Here is a 27,637-nt window from a genome sequence, read left to right on the forward strand (position 1 = left end):
TTTATCTCTCTTCTTTGTTCCCTTTTTCTTTCACCTGTCCTGCCCCTTTAAGATTAGACATTTCAATCTAGGCGTGTTTCCTGCTGCCATTGACTAAAAAAAAAAAACCCAGGGCTGGCATCCTGCAGGGAAAGAACAGCACATCAGACAGCCTTACATGCTTGCTTCCACGCCGGCTGTGATTATTGTTAATATCGTGAAGGATTTTTTTTTTCTTACAGGAAAGCTTATTGATCATATCCAGCTGCATGATCGTATAATGTCAGTGAACGCGGAGCAGCTCGCCTGTGCGATCATTTATGATTTATCGAGATGATATGAATGTCAAGCGGTCGAGGTCCGCTCGCCACGGCTGGATTTTCTATCTTTATTGTGGGGAAACATCTGCCGCAAGCGTTTGGGTGAATTTCTAATCATTTCTGTTATTGACTGGGGATTGAGGTTGTTTGTAGGTGTGTTTCTGTGCAGTGTGGGAGCCTCAGTGGGAATGACATGCTGCAGTAAAGACGGAGAAATTGGAAATAATATGGATCAGAAATCATTGATGATGTGACTGCGACACTTGGAAAAGAAAATGCTCCACGGTGGTCAACTTGTGCAGAAATCATTGCAAATGGATTGTGTGTCACATTGAACAGCATTTTGAGCGCAAGACCTCAGCCCCGCCAGTTTATTGTCTGAACAACAGCTCGCATTAACCCAGAGGAGGACAGTGTGTGCACTGAGCTTTAACACAGGACACCATGTCGGCGGTGATGATAACGAAGAAGGTGCGAAAATGGGAGAAGCTGCCGGGTAAAAACACTTTCTGCTGCGATGGACGGGTGATGATGGCTCGGCAGAAAGGAGTCTTCTACCTGACTATGTTCCTCATCGTCGGGACCTGCTCTCTCTTCTTCGCTTTCGAGTAAGTCACGTCCTCTGTGTGACTGTTCATGGGTCATGAACATGTCAGCATATCAACATTATGATCTGAAGTCACTTTAGGGCTCCTTATTCCTCAAGTCCACAGTCCATAGTAGCTGGCAGCATGTGTGCTGACTGAGTAACCTCACCCCACCCATGATGTTCGTGGGCTGCCTGCTACTAACAATAGTTTTTTATGATTAATCAAGCAGTCTATTGTTTCCCCAGTTAAAAAACTCCCAATATGATTATCCAGAGACCAACATGATCAATTAAAATAGCATGTTATATAAACGTAGCAGCCCAAAGATAGAAGATATCCAGTTTACCAACACATGACATTAAGAAAAGCATTACAATCATCAGATCTGAGAGACAGGAACCACCAAGTGTTGGTATCTAATGACGAATCCATTCATTTGTTGATTTGTTAATTTCTCTTTTAATCGATGAGTTGTTGTGTCCATTAAATGTTAGAAAATTGTGAAAAATGTCGATGGATGGCTCCCAGAGCCCAACGTGATGGCCTCATACATTTTATTTTGTCCACAACTCAAAAACATTCAGTTTACTGTCATAAAAGGTGAAAGAAAACAGAAAATATTCATATTTGAGAAGCTGGAAGTTGAGTGATCATTGTAGCTCTATTATGAATTAAGCTGTTTATTGTTTTCCCAGGTAATAGTCAATAGGTTTGTCTATGACATTTCAGAATGTAGTTGCCCAATATGATCCCAATAGAGCAAAGTGTTCAAATAGCTTGTTTTATCTGAGCAGCAGACCAAAGCACAAAGATATTCAGTTTACTATCATGATTAAGAAAAGTATAACAATCATCACATTTAAGGAACCAGGAAACGTTGGCTTCCTTTAGTGGAAAACTGCTTATCACAATTGAGGGCAGCAACTGTTGATTATTTTCTTGATTAGTGGATCGATTAGTGATTGATTAGTTTCTTGGTCTATACAATGTCAGAAAATGCTGAAAATCACTGCTCCACAACCAAATGTCCCAAAGACATAAGTTTACTATCAAAGACGACTAAAGACACACCAGAAAATAATCACATTTAAGTAGCTGAAACAAGAGCAAGCAGTTCAGCATTTTTTCTTTAACATTACTCAAAATGATTAATCGATTGATTTAGATTCATTTTATTCATTGATTTCAACAGTTAATCGACGTATTATTGTTATGATTTCGTAAACTGGTCTCATCCATTTCTGGGTTGATTGTTCTGAAATGTATTTGCTGTGATTCTTGGGATCAGTGTTTCCTTGTGCGGCCACACTGTAATGAACTGTTACCTTCCTGTTTGGCCTTCATTTGTATCATTCAGCCTGTATCTGTTCTGATAGGCCCCAAACACACAGTGGATGCATGTTTGCTATGCTCTAAAGTCACTCCCTTACAAAGGAAAATGACTGACCACATACTGACAGGTTTAATAATTAATAAACATGGCTGTCCAGTTTTGCTTCTGGTTCAGGAGAAGCAGAGCTGCTTTTTTTGTTGCCTCAGCAGTTCTGTCTCAACCCACTACTCGCACAACCCGATGGACTCATTAGCCAGCAAACACCATCAGCCGGCTCAGGTGCAGCATGTGAACCTAAATCCTGTCAGTCAAGCTGTGCAGAGAGGTTTGTTTCTAAAATGAAGAACATGACTGTGAATGGAGGTCATAATGCAGTGCTGCTTCTCATTCAGTTTGCACCCACTGCCAGTCCTTATTTCCTCTTTGTTCTTCAGTTTTTAATGGATAGAAGAGGCACGATGATTTAGCACAAAATGCTGCACTGTAACACAGTAACCCCTCTTGACTGTAGGTGTGTATGCAGCCACCAGCCAAATGGATTTGGAGCAGAGGAGAGCAGAGGACAGAAGTATCTGCTCTCACATATTCAGGCCCTTCCCCGTCTCTATCTGCTCTGCACTTAAATGGCCTCCAGCTTCCCTCTTGACTCCAGACAGAAGGAGCTGTTGTCCGGTTCAGAGGCGATACCGCTCAGCATCCGCAGCCTGGAGGAGGCTTTGCGGTGACTAATGGCTGGAGGGTTGTTAGCATGCTGTGTTCATATTACAGCGGAACATAATTATCTCTTATGGGGTGGGTGGTTATTAGCGTTGAGATTGGCCTGGACGTCATGGGTGTCATTTTCAAACTCGCCATTACACAGCATGTTGATGCATATCTGATTTAAACCTCAGAGTAATAACCCTGTGCAAAAAGGAGGTTTAATGTATTCACATCTGACAATTAGCAACTATGTTTAATAGAAGTATCAATATAGTTGGCGTGTATAGGGCAAACTACAGTTATTTTCATTATCTGTTTTCATCTGCCAATTATTTTCAATAATTCGACTTAATGTTTTGTGTGAGAAATGGTTACAATTTCCCAGACAGGTATTCAAATTCTTGTTTTGTCTGAGCAATAGCATAAAGATATTCAGTTTATCATCATGTGTTGAAAAAAAGCAACAAAACATCTGGAAGAAGCAGGTTATTTTTTATTTTTTTAATGAGTCGTTGATGAATCTGTTGATGAACTAATCGATTAACTGGCTACTCAGTTTTGCTCAAGCTATATGGTCACTGTTCCAAAAACAATACACAATAGCCTTAATTGATTAAAAACTCAACTTGTAAGAGGTTTAAACTATAGTCTAATGAACAAACATTGAGACAAACATGAAATTACATTAGTATAATGTAATTTTGAGAAGAAAAGCTTTTTTATATATTTTGCTGTAGTTCATTTTGTTATCCTTGTTTTTGAGGGTTCATTCCTCACGTGGGCTTTGGGTTAAGCTGTGAGTTAAAGCACGACAAGGACGGGAGAACAGAGAGGGCAGTGTCCTGGCGTGGGCTGGCTTGTATCCAACACCAGCCAAGCAGACATCTCATTTTTATCACCAGCCATCGGCACCCCGTGCAGGGAGTCCTCTCTGTGCTTTAATTTGTGCTAAATGGCGGAAACGAGCGGCTGAATACACAAATGGAAAGACCTATTTGGAACGACTAAACAAATTACTCACAGAGTAGATGCACGCATCCTGTTTTTTACTTGCTGGCCTGAATCAATTTTAAGACTTTATGTCCTTATACTGTTGGTTTTGTTCCATCTAGCATCCTCGCCTCCCTTTTAAAATTAGATTTACATATGTATCACACTGGGCACCATATTCTGTGAAACTGAAATGACCTATGATGTATAGAGGTGCTTTGAGAATCCTTGCAGGATATATTAAAATATATAGATGCCCAAAGGCTTTCTCACAGTTGGATATTGGTTCTGGTTTGGTTCCAATTTGTGCATTTGTGCATGTGTGAGTGTGGTGTGTGTATGTGCGTACATGCATATGCAAGTGTGTGCAGCCTCCTATGGAGCTTGGATGAAAGAACAAGAAACTGGAACACAAGGACAGTGTGTCATCTGTCCGTCCACCGCAGGACGCTGAGCTGCCAGGCCAGACAGGCATATGTGCATGAAACACAGTGATCCTGTGCTTTTGCTCTTTGTACATTCATATGATGAAGGATGAGGCTCTTTATGTGTCCGGCTGTCCACCTGTCCCCATCAGCTTCAGCTAATGTGAAGGTGTACTGATGAAGGAGGAGAAGTGTAGGGCTGAGCCTGCAGCGCAGCTGCAGTCAAGAGAAGAGCTTGTAAACGACCCCAGAGCATCTAACCCCACCCTGCTTCCCTGTTAGCCAATCAGAAAGCGGATGCCAGGCTTGGCTAAATGAGCAATAACATGATTTATACCCTATTCGGAGTGCATGCTCCATTTACAGTAATAGTGATACACAGGCTTTGTTCTCTGAAAGCTTCCCTGGCAGGAGGAGAGTGCTGGTTTTGTGTGGAGGATGAAATGATTTTGTCTACATATTGTGCTATACAGATAAGGAAATGTATATGTTTCCTCAATGTGTCTTTATGTGTTTATTCCAAGATAGATGCTTCATATCAGATGTATAAATATAGTTTCCTCTTTCACTAGAATTGTTTTTCATGTGGCTGAAATCATATCATCAGGTTTATCATTTTTCTTCATTTCACTTATTGAATATTTTGTGACGCAACATCTGTAATCTGAGCTTAATGCTAGAAAAAGGTCTATGTGCCCAGCTCTCATGTTTCGTTGCATAACAAGGAAGAGTGATTTAAACCGGACAGCAGATTGTACCCTTAGTGTAACCTCTTTCAAATGCAACCGCACATTGGATTAGGATTTCAAAGAGTTCAAAGCTAGCCCCAGTTTGTGCCTCTCAACTGCATTGTATTTCAGTCACAGAACTAAGCATCCCATTTTCCAAAAAAAGAAATACCCAGCTGTCTTTAAAAACACTGAAGGTCATTTAAGGACTCTTACAGCAGATCTGAAGGTATTTCTACAACCTTTTAAGACTAAAGAATATTCTGTTTATCCCAAATTGTGCTTCTTTTGCCTAATCCAGACAAAGGTGGTAGGCAAAAATGACATATGTCCTTTCTCAGTTTGTCCAATATAAATAAAAATGTAAAAGATTATTGACATTAATATATGTATATATTGGTGTTACAATATTTTATATTTTCATTTTGCTCATGTTTTATTAAAAGAGCAAGGACATTTATCAGTTCTGGCTACCTGAATTAGAGATTTTAGTCACAAAGAGAAATGGGTTAAAGGGTGCTTTTCCTCATTTTCAGTCATATATACATTATGGGATGTTCATATGATGTTCATTAAATGTGGCCAAAATGTCAAATAATTATGTAAACGCATGTAGCAGTAATCCCTCTGAACAAAAAACACTGCTCTGAAGAATGCTCTGAGTACTTGGTTTTCAAGGTTTTTTCTGCTTTCAGCCTGAGCAGAAATCAGTTTGTGTCAGATTTCTTTATGTGGTCATCTGCTGCACACCCAACACATGAGTCCACAGCTGGAAATAGTTCCCCTTTTAAAACCGTGAATATTTTTTCATATGCTTGGTTAGAAGAGTCTTAATGGATTCTGGAAATACCTTCATAACAGTCGTAAACGCTGTTACATAACTGGTTTTTTATGTATTATTCTGAAAAGGGAAGCATAGTTCCTCTGTGACTCTAATGATATAATAGAGGCTCAAACTGGGGCCAGATCTAAGCTGATTACATCTGTAGAAAAGAGCAAATGTCTGAGATTTTGACTGCAGTGAAGTATTAAACCCTCCTCTAATCAGAGTATTTACCGAATTCGGTAATGGAGTGCTTTTGTGTCTAGATGTAGAATGATGGGAGAGAACAAGAAGGGCTTGTGAGCTTTTATTTTCAGCAGTGCCCCAGAAACAAGCCGAGTCACAGTCTACAGATGTTTGTATGACATAGCTTGTGTCAGAGGCCCACGTGCATAATTAATTTCTAGTATGATTCATGAAAGCCTGTTAACAGCTTACAACTGTTAAGTATTAACAAAGGTAGAGCTTGAAAAGCTCAACAAAGGTAAAATGTCATGAGTCACCAGGGCACGACACAGTGATGTGTTAATCTGGGGTTCAGGGGGTTTAATGCGCACAAGTCAAGTTGATTTTAAGTCGACGATATCCCGACTGTAGAAGCTTCTCGTCTGTGAGCTAGTGTTATGATCTCGTGTTAAGGGAAATCCAGTGGATCAAAGTCTGTAGTAGACACACCCTAATGCATCTAATGCCCGCCTACCCCTTACTCTACACACACACACACACACACACACACACACACACACACACACACACACACAGTGAAGTGAACTTCACACCATGCATGCAGAATAAGCAATGGCTATCTTATTTCTTATATAATACTGCGTGGCTAAGTGTAATTGCTTGATATGTTTAATGTAACTTCCTTCCTTAATGACCAGCTGATTGCAGGATGTTGCAGGATGTGTTCATTATACAATAATACTATTAATCAATATTAATATTTCAAGTCAGATGTCGAGTTGTTAAATTTAATAATCAATATATTTTTGTTGTGGTTTTGAATTCACAAGTTTACAGTGAACCTATCACCTCCTAAATGTGATTTAGACTCACTGTGGCCAATCAGTAACCAATATGTCCTGTAATTGTAGAGATACATTTGGATTTGCTCCAGATTAACATTTGGACGTATGAGTGTCAACTGATCAAAGTCAAATGCTATAACTGAGTTAAGATAGCAATATCTACTATATTTATCAGCAAAATGGACTTTATAGTGTAAAGTTACTCACGAAAGAGGAAAAATTGCCTTTTTCAGTGTTGTTAATACTAAATTATAATGTATTATGTCGTCCGTTGGATTATTATTATTGAGTCAATAACTGAATTTTAAAGTTGAAGCTGCTTGTGATGGAGCTAATTCTATTTGTATATACACAAAGCATCATACTTTATATACTTATTTTAGATACTCAATATATTCTTTAGGTTATGTTTGCTTATAAAATTCTTCAAATCACTTGTCTGACCTGCAGTCAAAAACGTAGTGCTCATATAAATGTACCTTGGATTTGTGCTTTACTTGTGCAGTACTTCACCACGTGTACTTAGTTGCTTTCTACCACTGCGACCGGGTTTATCTGGAGACACAAAGAGAGAGGCATGAGGCTGAGTGAGGAAGAGAGGGAGTGTGTAAGTGGCATGTGAGTGTCGTTTGGCGATCTGATTGATGGCGTCGCTGATGAAAACATTTTCCCCTCGTGGACAGAGGGCCTGATTAAGTTCAGGTTTTCTGCCGCCTCTACTGTGACTGATGAACACACAGCGTCACTGTGCCAGCAACACCCTGCTCCTCAACAGCAGAGGAAATGGTCACATCCAGGAAGGACTCACAGCCTTGATGGGAAGCGATGATAGAGTGTGTCTCAAATACCTACAGGTCATCATTACGGGAATTACACTTCATCGACAGGCCGCCTCGCCTCAGTCTGAATCCACTGGCTGCTCTCTGCTGTCTCTGCACTAACAAATGAGCCAAACATACTTCACAGGCCTGCGCCAGTGGAAATTTCCATTGATTTGATCTCTGCTCCTTCTTTCCATTAGTGTGAAAAAAGGAACTGCAGGGAAACTGCTCAGGCCAGTCCAGCAGGTGTTGTGTGTTGTTGTCAGAGCTCAGGTATGCTGACGTACCTGGTTCATCAGCATATTGAGGCTAAACAGTTGGACTTTGTTCTATGCCGTGTTGTTCAGAGTATTACTCAGCTTTAGCTTCAGTTCAGTCAAATTAACATGATACAAATTAGAGGGAAACAATGAATCCTCACTGTTTGAGAAGCTGGAACCAACAAATATTTTAAACTTTTGCTTGATGTTATTTGGGTGATTAATCATTTATCAAAATAGTTGCCTAATTAATTTTTCTGTTAACTGCTTTTGCTCTAATTATGAGATATGTGACGAACTGTGCAGTCCATAAGTATTTGGACAGAGACACATTATTTATTGTGTTGGCACAGTATTAGAGCACATTTAATTTATCTGAAGATAACGATAATAAGGCCATTAGATTAGACAATGCTAAAATGATCAAAGAAATCCTAACTCAAGCAAACATAATGAATATATATCATCTTGCTGTTGGTGACTCAATCGTTTATAGGTCCTACTCGTTTATGTAACCGTATACATGCAGTCTTCTGGCTGATAGATGATACAGATAAATGACTGGTGTTCTTATGGGATATTATATTCCACACAAATGCATCTTGATATCGTGTATTGAAAACTGATGATTTCAAAAACATGATTTATACGTAGGGCTGCAACTCACGATTATTTTTCTAATCCTTTAATCTGTGGATCATTTTCTGGATACTTTAGTTAATTATTTAGTCTGTAAAATGGCAGGAAAGGTTGTGATGTCCTCTTCATGATATCTAATGTCAATACCCACAGATAAGGATTTATTGGATTTATACTTAAAGCCTGACTATAAGAACTAAGTCATGTTTCAAAACAATATGAAGCATGACTTTAATTTCTTAAAGTCAAGCTTCACGACTTTAAGACTTTAATGAAACACACCCCCTGAAAATCTTGTTTTTCCTGAACTCCAGTGTTTATCATCTCACCTGACTGCTGTACAGGTGTACTCTGTAACTTGACTCTGTGACGTAACTTTTAGTTGTTGCTACAGGTGCAACAAAACAGACTTTTCACTGAGGCACACCCAGCTGTCAGGCAGGCTTGAAACTTTCAAACAGAGAGGGCAGCAAAACACTGCTTTCACTCATTAAAGCAGCTGTAATTGAAAAAGTCAGTGTATTATATGACAATGTGTAATGTGAGAGGTGTCGCTCATACAAATAACCCTATAGAGAGTTATCACTACAGCTGTAAGAAGCTTTATACTGAGTTTCAGATCAGTGTTTAGCTGTCCGGCCCGCAAAAAGCTCTAAAAATAAAAAACCTGCTCAACAGCAAACAGACAGTTAACAACTAGCTGGTGAACATAGATGAACATTTAGTGGATATTTCCCTCAGGAGTTACTAAAGACTAAAAACTGTGAATGTTGGACAGAAGCATGACTCCAAATGAACAATAATGTTGCTCCGTAGCTGCTGGATGTGTAAATGAGCAACAGTTCACTAACACATTGGCGTATCAACTCAAGTGGGGATATGTCATTGTTGTGTTCACAATTTGTTTCTGCTCTCTCAGCCAAGACCTGATCACAATCTCATTAGTTAGACTCATTGTAAATATGTATATGTGTCAAATATAATATCATTTCAACCATAAGAGCAACTGCTACATGGGGCTTCAGAGGAGTGTTTTTAAAAGGTCTCAGTCCACAAAAGTTTTAATGCTTTATATTTCCTCCTTACTTATAATCAACCACTGTATGCCGGTTGTCTGAGCATGTTTTATACATGACATAAAGTATAAAAGTATAAAAGCCTTGTAAAGGACATGACACTGTACTTTGAAATCCTGTAATGCCACATTAGTGTTGCATTTTGAATATATGATCCCGGCCACATGGGAGGGGGATGAGGCTGTGTAGTTAACTATTAATAACTGCATGCTGAAGCTGCTGCTGCTGGTGCTCGTGGTGCTGCTGCTGCTGATGCTGCTGCTGCTGCTGGTGGTGCTGCTGGTGGTGCTCGTAGTGCTGCTGCTGCTGTTGGTGTTGCTGCTGGTGATGATGCTCTGTCGCAGCACTTTGCACTGCAGCTCACATCTGTTGTTGCTCTGAGCAGCAGGTCTTTTAGGAGGAGCCCTGCTGGCTGTAATCTTAACGGTCTGGAAAACACAGTTATGCTAATGTTCCTCTATTCTTCCAGAAGGTGTGCAGTGTTTGGCATCATGTTTTTTATTTGCGGCCATGACTTTGACCCGGTCCAGAGGAAGAGATGCTCTAACGGCTCATGACCTTACGATGAGGACACCAGTTCAGGACATGTTTGGTGTTGTCATGTCGTGCCTCCTCTAAAAGCACTCTCAAATTTCAGTCAAGGTTTTATCTCTGTAGTCATAATCGTTGAACGTGACCTGGAAGATTTAACGTATACAGAGGGAAGCACCCTCCAGAGATATGCTGCAACCTGTTGACAGCTTTGCCATCAACGCTGTCACGCTTATTGTTCTGACTCTATTTTTCTCCTGCAAAGACTGCCTTAGTGCTGTCACAGAGCTTAGATGTAAAGCAAAAAGAAGGGTCATCGTGTTTCATTCATAATCCTTTTCTCCTCCTACAGATGTCCGTACCTGGCTGTCCATCTGTCCCCCGCCATCCCAGTTTTCGCAGTTGTGCTCTTCCTCTTTGTGATGGCCATGTTACTGAGGACCAGCTTCAGTGACCCCGGGGTACTCCCGCGGGCCTTGCCAGAGGAAGCCACATTCATCGAGATGGAAATTGGTGAGTTTACAGCAATAGTTCACAAAATAGTTTACAGATATTTGTCTTTATTTTGTCTTTATTTTCAGACTATGAAGCACTTACTTTCTTAACCACCTAAGCTTTTGTTTCCACAATATTCCACTTCAAATCTTTCCCTATAACAGGAAATACTCAAGACCTAATAGGAAACATTAAAGTTAAGAAAACATCTGTAGGTATTATTTAAGACGTTGTGTGTGTGTGTGTGTGGGACTTAATCACTGAGGTGGGTGGGACTGTAATGTTTGGTCATGAAACAATTCAGTTCAAACAATTGGAACTGGGCACCTGTCACCTTTTTCTAATTGAGCCCTGGCCACTTCAAACCAGTGTTTGTGTAGGATGGATGTGCAGAAAGCACACACTTCTTTTTATGTTCACAAGTCCATAAAATTGCAGATACTTTGTGCTGCACTGGACTCACAACAGTTTGAAGAAGAGCCCATTTGAGCTGGAAGTATTGTACTCTTTCTAAATGTAAGTCGGAATATTTTGCAAAGAGTTTTAAAGTGTTGTTAGTTCTTGGAAAGCAGAAAATGTTAATTTAGGATCCCATCACTCAGAGCAAGAAGCAGATTGAGAAGTAAAGTTTTGTGTTTGGTGAAACATTTGAATCCAACATCCCATTTGTTAATCTGGCAATTACTTTTTGCTTAATTAAAATAGATTATTTGTTTGATCTAAACAATATCAGAAAGTTAAAACATGTCTAACACAATATTTAAAGCACAAGAGGACATTACTTAATGTCTCATTTTCTCCAACAAAACTTGAATATATTTGATTTATTATCATTGTTAAATCAAGAAAAGCATCAAATTCTCACATTTAAAAACCTGGAAACTCAAATATTTGCCTTAAAAAATTAATGATCCATTGATTATCAAAATAGTTGCCAATTAATTTTCTTTTGATGAAATAATCGTTGCAGGTCTCAACATTTCCCACCAAGCAATTTTGCATTAAATATTTTGTCTGTTTGAGATTTTGACCTGAATCTGAAATATACTGAAGATATGTGAACCTGAAGAATGCTTGTTGAGGAAACATTTTTAGAGTTTGTAAGTTTCCAGATACCCCCCCAAAAAATGAAGATGTTGCTGACAAAAGCAGAAAAGAATCCATGATTCCTGGCTTAAAGGCGCATGTGGCCTCACCTTTTGTAATGTGACTGCAGTCCAGCACCTCACCTTGAAGTGTGTATTATGCATAATCAGTACTGATAATGCCACCAGGCCACAGTCCCTTATCTTCATCCATTCAAATGTTATGTCAACAGGACAAATGTTTATTACGGTGTATGTTTGTGCTGTTCCATCATAATCTTCCAGGTAGTCGTATTCAGCCCAGTTTCCTGTGTGTTGCTGGAGATGTGGACTGCCTATAGATGAAAGTAGCTCAAGTGAAAGTATTTTGTTTGCATTAATACTTCATCATATAGGCTTGTTAAGCAGTGAGAGACAGCCTTAGCCCTGTTGGTTTATTCATGTTTGTTGTGCTTTATGTTGCTAAAGGGTTGGTCTGCTCATCTGTGGATGTAGAGCTCAGTCTGCAACACTTTCATTACAAAGGCTCCTGTTGTCTCATTACCCAAAACAAACTGCACGCTGTTTATTAGTAATGACAACAAAGCCTTCGCAAACAAGCCTTTTGTATTCATCATGTCCACTCCGCAGGCCGTCCAGACTTTTTTTTATATCTGGAGGAATAAGCTATTCTGCGATACAGCCCTGCCCGCCTCCTCCCTGCATCCTCATCCTCTCCCTTCTTCCTTCCCTGCCTGTGTGGCTCTTCAATGTTTACTCTTTGTCTCTGTTAACGATTCACGGCGTCCTTCAACCAGCCCTTGTGCTCTCTCGCTCCAGACAACAGGCATGGGTGGAGACTGGTCTCTGCTCATGACAGAGGATGGCTGTAAAAAGCGAGGCTGAGGCACTCGGTCCTCAATGGCAATCTGGCCGCCAGCGTTTCTCTCGTCATCACTGTGACTCATACCACTCGCTGGATGACAATAGCCTGGTGGTCGGTTTAGCTATTCTTGTGATGAACCTGGTGGAAAATGTAGCCCCTATACTTAGCCCATATTCGGAAATACTATTGGAATAATCATTATTAGTGCTCGTAGTTTCATTATACTGCAGATAAATGTGTTGATTCTTCGTTTGGTCTATAAAATGTCCCACAGACCTTGTGTTGCCTGTATTGTCTGATTAACAATCCAAAACCCAACAATTTTTAGTTACAGTGATATAAAATGGAGAAAAGCAGCAAGTCCTCTCATTTCAGAATCTTGAACCAGCAAATATTTAGAATATTTCCTGTGAATAAATGACAATTACTAGATTATCATATTTGTTGATGACTAATTTTCTATTGATAGACTAGTTATCTAATTGTAACAGTTTTATTTGATAAAGGAAATTAACTATACATGAATTACGTGAATGCCTGCCAGTGTCATTAAGGACATAGATGTTATGTCTTTACAAATTATGATTTATTTAATTGTATGAAAATAAGTGAAATTTTCATATATTTTAAAAGTCTGATCTATTACCCTGCAGTATGCTGCTTTAACAACCTAAAATTCATCTTTAGCTAAAGGTACAACTTTTGATCTAGGTTGTTCATCAAAACAATTCATGATGTGGGATTTGAACCCTCTATCACTCCCAAACTCATTGATCACAGAGTGTTCAATACAGGCTAGCTCACATATTGATCTTTTCTGATGTTGTTGAGTTTGTTTGTATCAGTAATCCATGTGAACCAATATTTTAAAAAAGAGGAGTGGCTGCCCGCAGGCTGAAATTTGGTTTTTGGAATTTGATTTTGTTTGACAAAGACCTTGCCGGTCGAAATGACTCAGTAGCTGGTAAATTTCAGTGTCTGGATTGCCTCTGCTTTCGTGTTATTGCTGCTCTTTGTCCTGCACATATATTCAACGAGGGTTTGATATGCAGACCATCTAATTTATTTTCTTCATTAACCAGTATAAACATGCCAAAATCTAAATTCTTAATCATTAGAATTATGATCAGAAGATAGACATGAAAAAATACTTATTTTTTTGTCCAGGTCAATAAATCTCTTCAATTATATTGTAAATATACTGTAGAATTTGTTAATACAAATGATGGAAAATGGGGCATAGGCTGCTCTAGTTTCAATCACCCCAATCTCCCACTATCTTTAGGTCACACAAATACAACATGTTTTTTAATGTGTTGGAGTTAAGGCTAACAGAGGAGGCAGGTGTGGTTATTTGAGATCCAGAGCTCATCCTGAAGCTGAGGCAGGCATGCTGATAAAGCTGCCGCAGCCTCGGTGCTCTGTCCCTGTAGCCCGTTAGCGACTAGTCCCGCAGGGAAATGCTAATATGAGGAGGAGCATCCACTTGGAATATATAACGCCACCAGCAGACTGAGCTTTCCTACCCGAGGGAGTGGCATCACTTCCTGTGAGTGATGAGTCATTAATTTTATTCTCTGCTGGTTTATCCCAAAAGCTACTAATCTAACATCCTGCACACAGGGAATTGTGCTGTCAGAAAAAAATCATTTCCCCGCATTTATGTCTCATGGATGCCAGTAATATAAGCTTGTAAATGTTGCTTTATTTTTACAGAACAGAGAATGAGAAACATTTAATCTAGTTGATGCAAGATCTTCCTCTACTCATCTCAGAACATTCTCTCCAGTCAAAACAGTTTAATTTCCACAAATATCAGTTTATGTATTTTCTTAATTTTTCCAGAGGAAGTCAAATGCATGCTTGGTCTTTTCCATCAACTCCACATTCACTCCACAGTGCAGCATGTTAATGATACATTTCTCTCTAACAGTTGCTCTCCTGAGATATATCAGCCAGCATCCTTCTGGTCATTAGCCTGCCTCTCTAACCTCTCAGCTCTGCCATGCAGCATAATTAGAAATTTCCAAGAAAAGTGAATGTCTTACATAAACGATGTCACTATGAAATATGGTAATTTCAGTGTTATGAAGGTTAGTGGATGCCCTAACAGAGCGAGAAATGCTGCATTATAGTGTGGCTAGTAAGAACCTCAGCAGTGGTAACGCATAAATACAGCATCATAAATACCATATTGAAGCGATGTTGTCATTCACTGACGTTCTCAAGGTTCAGCTGTTAAGATTTATACCTAATTTCTTTCTTGTCCTTGTCACCTCAATCTCACATTTCTCATTGCCTGCTGAAGCAAACTAGACAGCAGGTGCACCTGTAGAGGCTAATGCAATTTAATGCAAGGAATTTCACCTTTGTGAAAATAATAATGCAGATTTTGTGTCAAAAAATGTGAAAAAAATTGTAATGTTTGGGATGACAGTTTGTGGTGTTTTGGTTCCACAGAGGCTGCCAATGGGAACGTCCCCGCAGGGCAGAGACCCCCACCTCGGATCCGCAACGTTCAGATCAACAACCAGATCGTCAAGCTCAAGTACTGCTACACCTGCAAAATCTTCCGGCCGCCTCGCGCGTCTCACTGCAGCATCTGTGACAACTGTGTCGGTAAGTAATCGTTTCTGATCATCCGTCAGTTCAATTAAAGGCTCTTCAATGCGGCAATAAAGATCATTGAGTATATTTCAGTTTTTCCAAAATAGAAAGGTGAGTAATGATATCATAAGTGGGGAAAAATAGCTTGCCGAGCTTGTGATGTTTATTACTGAAGCCTCGACCTCGATTTCCTCTCAGCATTTATTTGTCACAGTGATGAAATTATTCAAAACTCACAGCTTTATAAATAAATGTTGGACTAATCAGACTGAGTGCAAAAGTTTTGGAAAACTGAAACAAACTTCACTGGCAGCAGTTTTTTAAAAATGTGATGTGCTTTGAGGTTTGACGGCTGTTTGAACTCTGTGTGCGTGCGTGCGTGTGTGTATGTGTGTGTGTGTGTGTGTGTAGCTGTGTCATCTCAGCACGCTGCAGAGCTGCAGTCATTTGGCTGCTGCTGATTGAGGAATGTATTTGAAGGGAGTGTAGACTCATAGACGATATGAGAGGAGACAGTGGAGGCTCAGTGAGGGAATAAATGCTCGGTCACTGTGAACACTGGTTCGTCTGTGTCCACCTTCTGTAGAAACACACACACACTCACACACGCATAGGCCAAGCATGACACAGCAACATGCCTCAGTGCTGCAGTCTTATCCTTAGTTTTATTGTGCTGAAAGTCTCTCACAGACTATGCAGCATAATAAAAACTTTTAATTTTATTTGTTTATACCCCGAGACATTTCTGGTTAATATATTATGAGATGTCAGATAGTCTGGACGGAGACATTTAAAAAAAAAAAAATTGAGCCATACCCCAGCACATTTGGATTTTAAATGAAATACTGACTATGAGGGGGAAGTGCTAATTTTCAGATTTAATTTAAGGGTGCTGATATAAATATTGAGTAGTGGTTGAAATATTCATGTCCTTAACTTAAAGGCGCCCTGTGGAATTTTCTAGTAAACAAACAACGTTTCTGTTTACATTGAGAGTTTCTCACCAACTTGAATGTGTGTTTCCTTCCTCATAAACACCTGTTGTTGTTTTTTTTAATTAAAAAGCACAAGTCTTATTCCTCGCAACTCCATAAGGTCCCTATAAGAAACTCCAAGTAAAGTCTTGCATTCAAAATGTATAAATATAAAATAAAAATGCTATCATATCATATTATGTATAATGATACTGGATTACTATTACTGATGCATTAACATACAGTATAAGCAACATTTCAATGTTTCAACTGTCTGAGGAGGAGTTAATCCTTTCTATTTTAGGCACTGTTTATGTGCCTAGTAGAGGTTTTTACAATGTTAAGATGCAGAAGTAACAAGCTGTGTTAGCGTGCTTTAAAGGAAGTTCATGTTAAATGGTCCTTTCACACCTTCCTGATGTCAGAAATTGTTGGTCTACAATCATTTCTGTAACTTTCTGAAAGAACATGCTGACATTCACACCCACTTCACGCTGTGATTCGTGAGGCTTGCGGAGGTGAGAAAGTAAGCAGCGTTTGAAAAGGTCTTTTTTTTCATTCTTTACTCAACTATTTCTGGCACATTTGCGTGCAACACTATGCTGCCCTCCAGAAAAGATTGCCAGATATTGTCCGCCTTTATTGCCATATTTAAACAAATATTGGATCTCGGCTCTCTTGGCTCGGGTTGGACAGCACGTCATACAAACTAGTTCTTCTTATCAAGTGAATTCCTGGTGGTTAGTGTTGAAATGAGGGTAAATTATGTCTGAAAACTCAGTTAACCCAATATGGATGTAAATACCTTCAAAGATTCTTAAACCTACTGTAAGGGGCAGCAATCAATCAATCAATCAATCTTTCAATCAACTAGAATACAGTTAAAGTTGAACTAGTTGAAAATATGCCAAACTGCTCTTTAGTTTTAAAAAATGACGCTTTTATTTTGACCTTATATCTAGTAGACCCTCCATAACTTCCATTTGTGCCTCGATATTTACTGTTTATTGATGTGAAACTCCAACCAGAGAGTGCCTTCTGCAGAGAAAAGTATAAAGCAAGATGTTTACGGCTGCAGTTCATTTGACCCTTCCCTGCTTTCATCTGGCTCTCCTCCAAATGATAAAAGAGAAGAGGGAGAGAGGAAGTGATCACTATATTTAGACTACGGATTTACAGAAAGTGACGCACAAATCAATGTTTCAGAGAAAATAAGCAAAGCTGATAGTGGTGTATTTTTAAAGCTCGTTTGATTTCCAAAAGCATAATGTCAGCTGTCTAAAAAACTTGTATTTGTGTAGCCTGACTGGCATTTTACATATTTTCACAAACTTGACCTTTCCCTTCCCCCCCCCAGATCGTTTTGATCACCACTGTCCATGGGTGGGCAACTGTGTGGGCAAGAGGAACTACCGATACTTCTACCTGTTCACCTTGTCTCTCTCCCTGCTCACCATCTATATCTTCACTTTTGACATCGTCCACGTGGTCATGCGTAAGTATCCTGTGGCGTCAGATTGGAGACAGATAGCTGAAAGAATGTCACAAAACAGTAAGGACGTCCTCTGATTCAAGCTAACTAACAGCAGAGTGGAATATATGCAGCAACACATGCACATGTGCTGAAAATATGACCTAATTCAGACCGGGCATTTCCTGGAGCATGACATGACATGCAACAGCAACTGACTGCTTGACATGATTCCTCTTTCATGTATCCTGTCTGTCCCTACGCAGACAGCAAGAGGAAAGAAATGAGCAAACCGGAATGTTTCTAGTCAGGATAATTAGCTCTGGGCTTGTTATCTTAATGCTGCTGTAATAAGTCATAATGGAGCATTTTAAGCAGAGTAAAAAGACAGAAAGCAGCAGGGATTTTTTAGAAAGTCTATCTTGTCTTTTTTAACCTCTCTCTGTGTTGCTTTGTTCACAGGCTCAGTGGATAATGGCTTTTTGAAGACTTTGAAGGACACACCTGGAACATATCCTTTTAACCACTCACCAAGAAAAAACAGCTGTGGACAACAACTATGAACCCTATCCCTATAACTATGAATAACTGTCTTTAATTTAAACCTAATTAAAGACAGTTATTGGTTCCATAGTAGCTGCCTTAAGTGTAAATAGAATTTTAAAACGTAAATAGTATTTTTAATACTTTATTAACTAGTTTAACTGTTAGTTTGTAGGGTTACAGGTTACGTTAAAAGAAAATCCATGTTCACAACCATTCACATCATTCACTGTACAGTATTTTCCTACCATGTGGCAGCTCGTTCTGGATGCTAACAGAGCTTTAGCTAATGATATAAGCTCTCTCTCTGTATTGGAGTTTGGGAAGCTTGCAGCCATTACTTTAGAGGGTTAAGTTCACCAAATATACCATTTAGTCATCATCCTTAATACCTTTTCTCTTGTAAAGTTTAAACTGACAATCATACATCACATGTTAAAACGAAATAACAGTCTGGTTACATTTTTTCATTATCATACTTATAACATCTGGACCACTTACTTCTACAGTGCTGTTTTTTTTTTTTACTTTTACATGAATTGTCCACTAGCAGGGATGATTTTTGCTGCTTTGATTTATATCTGAATGATTAACATGATATAATTAATGTAGCAATAAGGTGCATATTTAAGATGCCTTTGACAGGATTTTTAAACAAGTCAGTTGGAAACATTTAAAGGTCAGTTTTCATGAGTTTTCAACCAACTCATGCAGCTAATATTAGCTTATTTACTGATAGCTAACTAGCTACAAGTGAGCTTGTTGTTAGCTTTTGTCTGTCTGTCTGAAATCAATTCTATTTACACATTGCACTGTTGCATTTTAGAGAGTTGCCAAACCAAATTTCATTGTAGCACCACAATGACATTAAATACATCTTATGTCTGAATTTCTGTAGCTACAATTGATTAAATCTGCCAGCTATCTGTGTCTGAAATCAAGGACACATTGCTCAAAAACTATGAATAGGCATAGCCACAGTAACTAACAGGTGGCGGTACTTAGCAAATAAGATAATATGACCTTTTTTTTCCCTTTTTAAAGACACTTTGTCACATTTGGCTCTTTTGACCTGGCCATCACTGCTTCAATCATGTTATGTAATTGTCCATCATTTTAGCGTCAACTGCTGTCCACTGTTTGCTTAGTGACCACGTATCAGGCAGAAAACATATGTTGCTGTTTTCTTAACTGGACGTCACTGTGCTGGAGGTATTGGTGTGTTTCTTCACCCTGTGGTCAGTGGTGGGACTGACCGGCTTCCACACCTACCTGATCTCTCTCAACCAGACCACCAATGAGGACGTAAGTGCACCTTATTGCACGTTAAGTTAAACATGTTCTGTGTCAATGACAGATTCACGGTCTCATCACGTCTATGGTTTGTTTTCTCAGGAGTGAATCATACTGTGAGGTAGTTTGTGACTAAAAACTCTAAAGTAATGCTCCATTTAAATACCCTCATAAAGGCTTTGGTTTTTTTAAAACATTTGAATATATTCATGTATCAAGGAAGACTTCAAGTTGTCCATATTGACTTACATATTAAGGACTTTGTGGCACTGCTCATTGATGCTCACTTTTCACCATCATTTTTACCCAAACTATTGAAACTCAAGAAGTATATGCTTCAGTCTTAATTAAACAGGTGTGAATGTACATTTACATTTAGTTACAGCAATCCCAGAGATAAGAAACGAAGATAAAATCATGAAAGTTCTCAAAGTGCAGACATTTTTCCATTCTTCACATATTTCCCATAGTTAAGCTAAAGGTGTAGCCGAGGTCAGTGTGAAGATTAGATTTAGATTGTAAGGGTTGAACGTTGGGCACATAGTGAAGATAAAGTGTAGTTTTAAGAATGGTGAATGGTAAATGTTGTGATCAGGCAGCCTGGCTTCACGTGGCTGGAAAGATAAACATACATCAGTGGGGTGTAAACACTACAATTTCTAAGAGCACAGAGTTGTTTCCTTGACAACGGCACTGCCATGTTCAGAGCTTAAGGACACAGGGCTGGTAAAGTGTAGCTTGTTAAACAAAGCTATTATATTGTAAGCTAAAGTAAATCAACTAGAAAAAAAACTGTTGTGAACTCATATAAAAGGGAACTGAGACTGTGAAACACAAGCTAGATTGTCTATTTATAACTGCACTGAGATTTGTTTAGTCTTTCTTTTTTCTGATCAGATTTCATGTGAAGTAATGAAGCAGAAAGTTGACAGTTTTGATACATTTTTCTGCTTGCAATTCACTCTATTTTTACCCAATTTGGCCGCACTGAGACCAGAAATCTCTTTACAAGGGAAATGTGGCCAATACAGCAGAAGCAGTTTGAGCCAGATGATAAACTGGCTGCTAAATACTTGGAATACTAAAAGCAGCAGTCAGACTCGTCTCTGCTCACCAGCAGGCCGACACAGTCTGAAGGTTTAAATATCTGCACGAATAATGCTACTTATATTAGCGATGATCAGTGGTCGGATTTAACCAAGTCAATTTACTAAACTACTGCACTTAAGTACAATTTTGAGGTAGTTGCACCTTATTTGAGTATTTCCTTTTTATACTACTTTCCACTCCACTACATTTATTTGACAGCTTTATTTACTTTTCAGATGAAATTTTAACACTGGATAAAATAACAAGCTTTTAAAATACAACACACAACACATTTTTCCCTCTAAACTTCTCACATGGTTACATTTCAATAAATCTTTAAATTATCCAAATAATCAAAGATTAGAGAAAAAAAGCTTTGTGTTTATCAGAATATTTACACTTTATATTTCTACTCGACTACATTTCAGAGGGCAATATTGTACTTTTTATTCTACTGCATTTATTACATTTTATACATAAAACACATGATCAGTTTGTTAAAAATGCATTGATATAGATTAGACTATTTAACAGCATACAGTGTTAAAATTCGCTCTACTTTTCAACATTAAAATCCTTACTTTCAATATTCAAATTATTATATATAACACTCTAAATTGGGCCATTTTGCATAATGGGTAATTTTACTTTTGATACTTCAGGTACATTTTGCTGACAGTACTTTTGCTTAAGATTTTGAATGCAGGACTTTTACTTGTAATTGAGTATTTTTCATCATGGTATTGCTACTTTTACTTAAGTAAAAGTAATTCTTCAACTCCTGATGATTGAATTGAACTGAAATAGAAGCAAAACACAGCAGCTTTTTTCTGAGTCATGAATCATCAGCTGCATTAAGATGAAGCTACTGAGGCTAAATGAGGAAAAGAAGTATTGATTGCAGGGACGCATTACCATTGAGTCATTATTTAGTCACCACACACACACATACAGAGACACACATATTCAGGGTGATATAAAGCAGCCGAGGGTGATGCAGGTGGATGAATCCACAGAGGGAGTCATTTATGTGTCTGTGTATACTACTGTTAACACTGTGTATACTTTATTAGAGGCTTTGTTAGCACAGGTCTGACTGCAGAGGCTCAGACAAGAAGCAGCAGCTCTGGTGTTGGTGGGAGGTTCTAGTTAGCTGAAAGCAAGAGAGTGCACTCATACTTTGTTGTAATGATTAATTTATTATTCTCCTTTTTCCTTCCTCTGGGATGGCTGGCCTCATTTTTTTCATTTAAACAGTAATGAAGCTCTGCAATGTGCACCTTCAGTGTGATGTTGCTATAGGAGTTTGAAACAATGGCTGTCAGCCGGGCCATTTCAATATCTGTGATTGGCCTAATAATAGATGCATCGATACCTGCAGGGGCCGGGCAGGCTGCCAAAAACACTGCTGTGGATGAGAGGAAGTGGAGGGGAGTAAACGAAGAGAAAGAAAGAGAGAGAGAAAGAGTGGAATAAAGGCGAACAAGAGAAGGCACCTTGAGTGTTGTAGCCATTCTGGTGTCCCATAGGATGACACGTGCTCTGTCAGCTGTGTCTCCAACCACACACACACACACACACACACAGAGGCATGCAGTATTGAGATACCTTATGCGCAGACTGTTGACCTACATCTGCAGCAACTAAAATAAATCAGTTTTCTATTCTCTTGTTCTCAGTTTTTTAACCTTTGCCAGTAGATCAGTGAGTACAAAGTTGTGCAGTGCAGCCAAATGTTCTTCAAACACACAATTTTCAGAGTTACAAAAGATGGCAAATATCTGGCTGAGTTTGGGGGAAATGTGTATGAGATTTAGCACAAGGCATTGTGAATAATAACATTCAGTGAAATAGTGCAGCCAAAGAATAATGTGTTCTGTGTTTAAAAAACATTCTGTAGCTTGAAGAAGCTGTTAAAGACTTTATTTAAGTAGAGGGTTATAGGGTTAGAAAAATGTAGTTAAAGTATTGCAATAAAAGTAGTGGTTTGGTCCCTCTGACTGATATATTATTATATATGACATCATTTGATTATTAGTACTGAAGCTTGTTACTGTTGTAACTGCTGGAGGTGGAGGTAGTTTAAACTACTGTATATACAGTTAGCTAGTTTATTCCAGTGGTTCTCAACCGAGGGGTCGGGCCTGTCCAAAGGGTCACTCGATAAATCTGAGGGGTTGTAAGATGATTAATGAGAGAGGAAATAAGAAACAACAAAGCTCTGAAACACAAATCTGTGTTCAGTTTTTGGACTTTGTATATAATCTTTGATCTTTGGTGAACTATTGGATCATTTGAACATTCATTGAAATGAAACCATGTGAGAAGTTTAGAGGGAAAATCACTATTTGGTTCAACTGTTAACACCTCATAGACATCTGAAATGTGACCCTGACTACAAACTGCTTTTTGTAAGACATCATTTTTAACAACGTGCTGTATTTTAAAAGCTTGTTATATGATCCATTGTCTCAAATCTTCATCTGAATAGAAACTAAAGCTGTCAAATAAATGTTGAGTAAATGTACTTAATTACTTTCCACCACTGGTCCTAACAATATAATATAGTAATATGTGAAACTGTCAGACAGTGAGGAATTGCTTTATTTTTTTCCCCAGCCCAGCTGCTAAAGGGAAAAGAAGAAAACTGGGTGCTAAGGGGTTAAAATGTTCCTCTGTTAGCTGCCAAATAATGCATAGGACTGAGTGACTATATACAGTGCAATGTGGGAATTTTTTATTTATTTATCGGGGAATCCTTTGTACAATATTTCAGATTTTTCAATGAATTATTAAAGCACTTTTATTCTGTAGATGCCATGCTGCTTGTTCACACCCGTAGGCACATACAGCTCCCATTAAACCAGGAATCATTAAATCCCTGACAAGATCCTTTTTAATGGGTCAAACTCAAGCCTGTGGGAATAACATCTAAAAATGGAAATATGCTTTTGAATAAGGTATAAGCCCGAGAAGTTGTTTTCAAAGAGAACTGAGCAGTTCGCTTTGTTTGGCAAGATTGTAAGCAAGTCAGGAATGTTGGCAGGAATCGGTCAGTGTTTAGATGTGGTTTGGATGTTGGTTGGTAGTTTTGATGATACTGTCTCAATGATGGGTATTGATTTTGTTTTTGTCAGATCAAAGGATCGTGGTCGGGGAAGAACAGAGTGCAGAACCCATACAGCCACAAGAACATCATCAAAAACTGCTGTGAGGTGCTCTGTGGGCCGACATACCCGAGGTAACATCTACACTGCTCTGCTTTAGAACTGCACGGTGCATGAACATGTTTCTGCTCACTAACCCCCACAGTCGCACTGAGGGGGGTTAATTTATTACGTCTTAAATGTCTGATTTAAATGAGAATGGTCTGTTCCTGTGTTAAGTTTTATATCTTGGGCTTTCTTCCTGCTGTTATCACTGAGTTCTGTATCAGTGCCTGTGATAGATTAGACTTTATCCGACTTTCCTGCACCTCATCCTGGTGAGTAACGAGCAGGATGCAGTTAGTGACTGATCGCCTTGTCTCGCTCTCCAGCGTCTTAGATAGACGAGGAATGATGCAGGAGGATTCGTCTGTTTCTGCAACGCCTGCTGCACCCTCCTCTTCTCCCTCCAGCAGCAGCAGCAACCCAGTGCCACAAACCACGGTGAGCCAAAGGAGTACACACACACGCACGCACACACACATGCACACACACATACACACACACGCATTTTACCCTCCCCCCCTTTAACACAGTTCTCTGACTCCAGCTCTAAAGTGCATCCAGCATGCAAAGCACAGAATACTGAATACAGAGCAGACATAAAACAGAGTCTAAACCAATTAAAGAGAGCGCTGGGGAGAAAAAGGAGGTATGTGTGTGTATGTGTATGTGTGTGCATAAGAAGAACTATGGAGAGCACTTCTTTTACTGAAGTGACATTGACAATCCATTTCCTGACACATGGATATTGGCCATTTTGTGCTTCTTTAAATAGTTGCCATTATGTTCTCACTGATAATTGTTCATCTAATTTAATATTTTCTGCTAGGATCTGCCAAAATATTCACTAGAGCATTAACCTGTTTGTGCTGTGAATACTTTTCCATATTAATATGTAAATATGAGGTGCTGCTAACAAATCATGTTGATATTAAACTGTTGAACTGCCGCATAGTGCAGAACTTTATATTATTAAGCACCACAATTATAGCTGCTATAGACAATCTAGTCACAGTTGATTAATCAGAAGGTGAGGTGGGTAAATGGTTTTCATCTATTACTGCAACAGAGTAGCTGACTTATACCACTTTCAGTACTTTCTGCTTAAATATCTAAACTAAGTTCATTCTGAAGTATCGTACTTCACTGCATTTAAATTGATCATTTGTAGCTTATTTTCTCTATTATTTGATTGGTCACTTGGTCTATAAAATGTCTGAAAATGGTGAAAATTATCAATCACAGTTTCCCAAAGCCTAAGGTGACATGTCCCGACTAAACAAACTGAAAAATATTCACATTTAAGAAGCTGGAATCAGAGAATTTGGACATTTTTTTTCTTTAAAAAAAGTAACTTTATAAACGATTATATGGCAACTGTTTTGATAATCAGTTCATTTTCTGTTGATCAACTAATTGTAACAGCTTTACAGTATTATTTAATTTCTCCAAATTTTAGCATTAAGTCTTTCCACTTCAAATCCTATAAAATCCTGAAAAAAACTTGGTAACTTCTACTTACATGAGATGTCATTAAAATGATTCTACCTGAATAATACCCACAGCCATCATCCTGATGTTTAATCAGCTGCTAATTAAATTCTTTCCTACTGATATCTGTGTTATAATGTTAGGAGAGAAACAGTTTAACACAAATTAGTCTAATGATTATACTGACTTATCATTTATAACTTTACTATTTGAATCTATGAAGAAAATCAGAGCTGATGGTGTTGATGGGATCAGACCAGTCACACACAAACACACATTTTTTGTTCATTACTGCAACATCTTTGCTGCAGTTCAGGTTGAATCAGTGTCTTTTACTGCATTTACGTCTTTTCAGCGTGCTGTCCTCTGCCTACAGAAAACCACAGCTCCACTCATCCCTAATGAGCACACACCTGAAGATGCCAAGCCGAGCATCGCTGCCTCAGCAGAGAAGAGCTGCTCCCCCAAAGAGGAGCTCCCTCCTGATTCCAAGCTCCCGCCTCTTGCTTCACCCGAGACTGACGCAGAGGCATCCATCATCAAGGACAAGGCCCATTAGACACGTGAGGGGGCGGCTTCATACGTACGTGGCCACTCCCCTAGCATCCTGCTCGGTCAGAAACTGGAAGATTAATAATCAATATCTGAATACTGTGCAGGCGACTCCTGCCCTACATTCCACCAGAGGAGCAGAGTTTCTGCTGCAGCTCCTCCTCTTCCCTTCTCTCCTCACAAAGTAGCTGCAGAGCAGTTTGACTGACACTCTCTCCTAAAGGAGGGGGGTGTGATTTACAAAGTCAGCAGCTTCCTCCGTCTCCTGACCACTGCATGGAAAAGACACACAGGGGGAGAAGCTGTTCGTACAATTCCAGAAAAAAAACAAAAAAACACAAACTCCAAGCGAGAGACATCCCTGCAGCTCACCTGTGGGCTCGCTCTGATTGTCAGTACTACTTTCTTCTTTATTTAAAATTGCATAATGACATTTAATTGTGAGCGGCCAGTGCAAATATACTCTAAGCAAGTGTCTGGCAAAGACAATATTACTTCTGGACATGTATAAAACTTCATGCATACAGTACGGTCAGTTTTTCAGTTGAGCACACATTACATGCCCTATGCAAATCATGAGAAGCAGCTTTGTGATGAGTGTGGGTAGAATGGTTACACCTGTAAACATATGTTTGAGTACACATGATGTCCAGGCAGGGGGAGGACATGCTAATCCGTAGCTGAGTTATCTTAAAGGCAAATCTACCTTGTCTGATATTGCTGCATTCAGTACTGTTGTTACGTGCATCCTTTTTTTAAAGCGATCCGATCCAGACCAAACGCCTGTCCTTCCATTTTGTATATCGTCGAAGATGAAGCGTGACGTTGGCACTCTGAAAACGGATGAAACTGCTTTACGTACAAGTTAAAGTCTCGTGTCCGGGAGACGCTTTGCCAGAGTGTGAGTGAGGCGAGACCTGACTTCTGATGATCGTAGACACTAGTAGTAACAGTGCCTTATCATAACGGTTGCACTATCACATGCGACTGAGGTCAACCAACAGAGAGCAGAGAAACCCTTTTGGATCAGTTCAAATCACAGATACAATGTTAAATGAGAAACATCAACATTTATACTCTAACTAGTGCAGTGGTTCCCAACCTTGAGGTGGGGAGGCACACATTGGATTGTAAGATAAATCGAAGGAGTCAAGAGATGATGAAAGTAGCTCAACATGATGGGGGGCTAGCTGTCCACTTGCTGCCTTTATGCTAAACTAAGCTAACTGCCTAGCTTCATATTTATCACACAGACATGTGAGTGATATCGATCTTAACATCCAACTGTTAGCAAGAGAGCAATTAACTTTATTTTCCCAAAATGTTTAACTATTCCCTTAATCACCTCTTGACATCTTAGATTTATCAATCTTATTTAACTCTCAGCATGATAAATGTCTTTTTAAATTATTACTTTTAACAGGAGATAAAAGTAGAAAAATGTGTATTTCTGTTGCACACTTTTTTTTATATGTGCTAATTTATACTTCTTTCTTGTGAATTACTGTGAATTTCCCTCTCAAAATTTAAAAAAAAAATCTAATTTGGGAGGTAGAAATCACTCTGTGGTTGAAGAGCTCCTGTGGTGAAGGGTTGCAAGTAGACAACGCTGCGTTTAAAGGTTGGGAACCACTGAAAAAGAAGCAAAAACTAAGCAAAGCCATCATTGAACTGTACGTACTTTAAGCAGGTAAAGATGTACTGAAACCCTCTCA

General features: G+C 39.0%; 1 protein-coding gene across 1 annotated transcript; it reads left to right on the plus strand.

Moving 5' to 3' along the window:
* The first annotated feature begins 182 nt into the window (after positions 1–182).
* On the plus strand, positions 183–25,929 carry zdhhc9 (zinc finger DHHC-type palmitoyltransferase 9). Its single transcript, XM_053323921.1, has 9 exons — positions 183–907; positions 10,601–10,761; positions 15,154–15,312; positions 17,632–17,769; positions 18,208–18,256; positions 19,491–19,593; positions 23,808–23,911; positions 24,209–24,320; positions 25,747–25,929. Exons 1-9 carry the CDS (start codon positions 744–746, stop codon positions 25,927–25,929), a joined length of 1,173 nt encoding a protein of 390 aa, XP_053179896.1. The 5' UTR covers positions 183–743.
* The last annotated feature ends 1,708 nt before the right edge of the window (positions 25,930–27,637 follow it).

The sequence above is a fragment of the Scomber japonicus genome, chromosome 8 (assembly GCF_027409825.1).
Source record: "Scomber japonicus isolate fScoJap1 chromosome 8, fScoJap1.pri, whole genome shotgun sequence".
In the NCBI taxonomy this organism is placed as follows: Eukaryota; Metazoa; Chordata; class Actinopteri; order Scombriformes; family Scombridae; genus Scomber; species Scomber japonicus.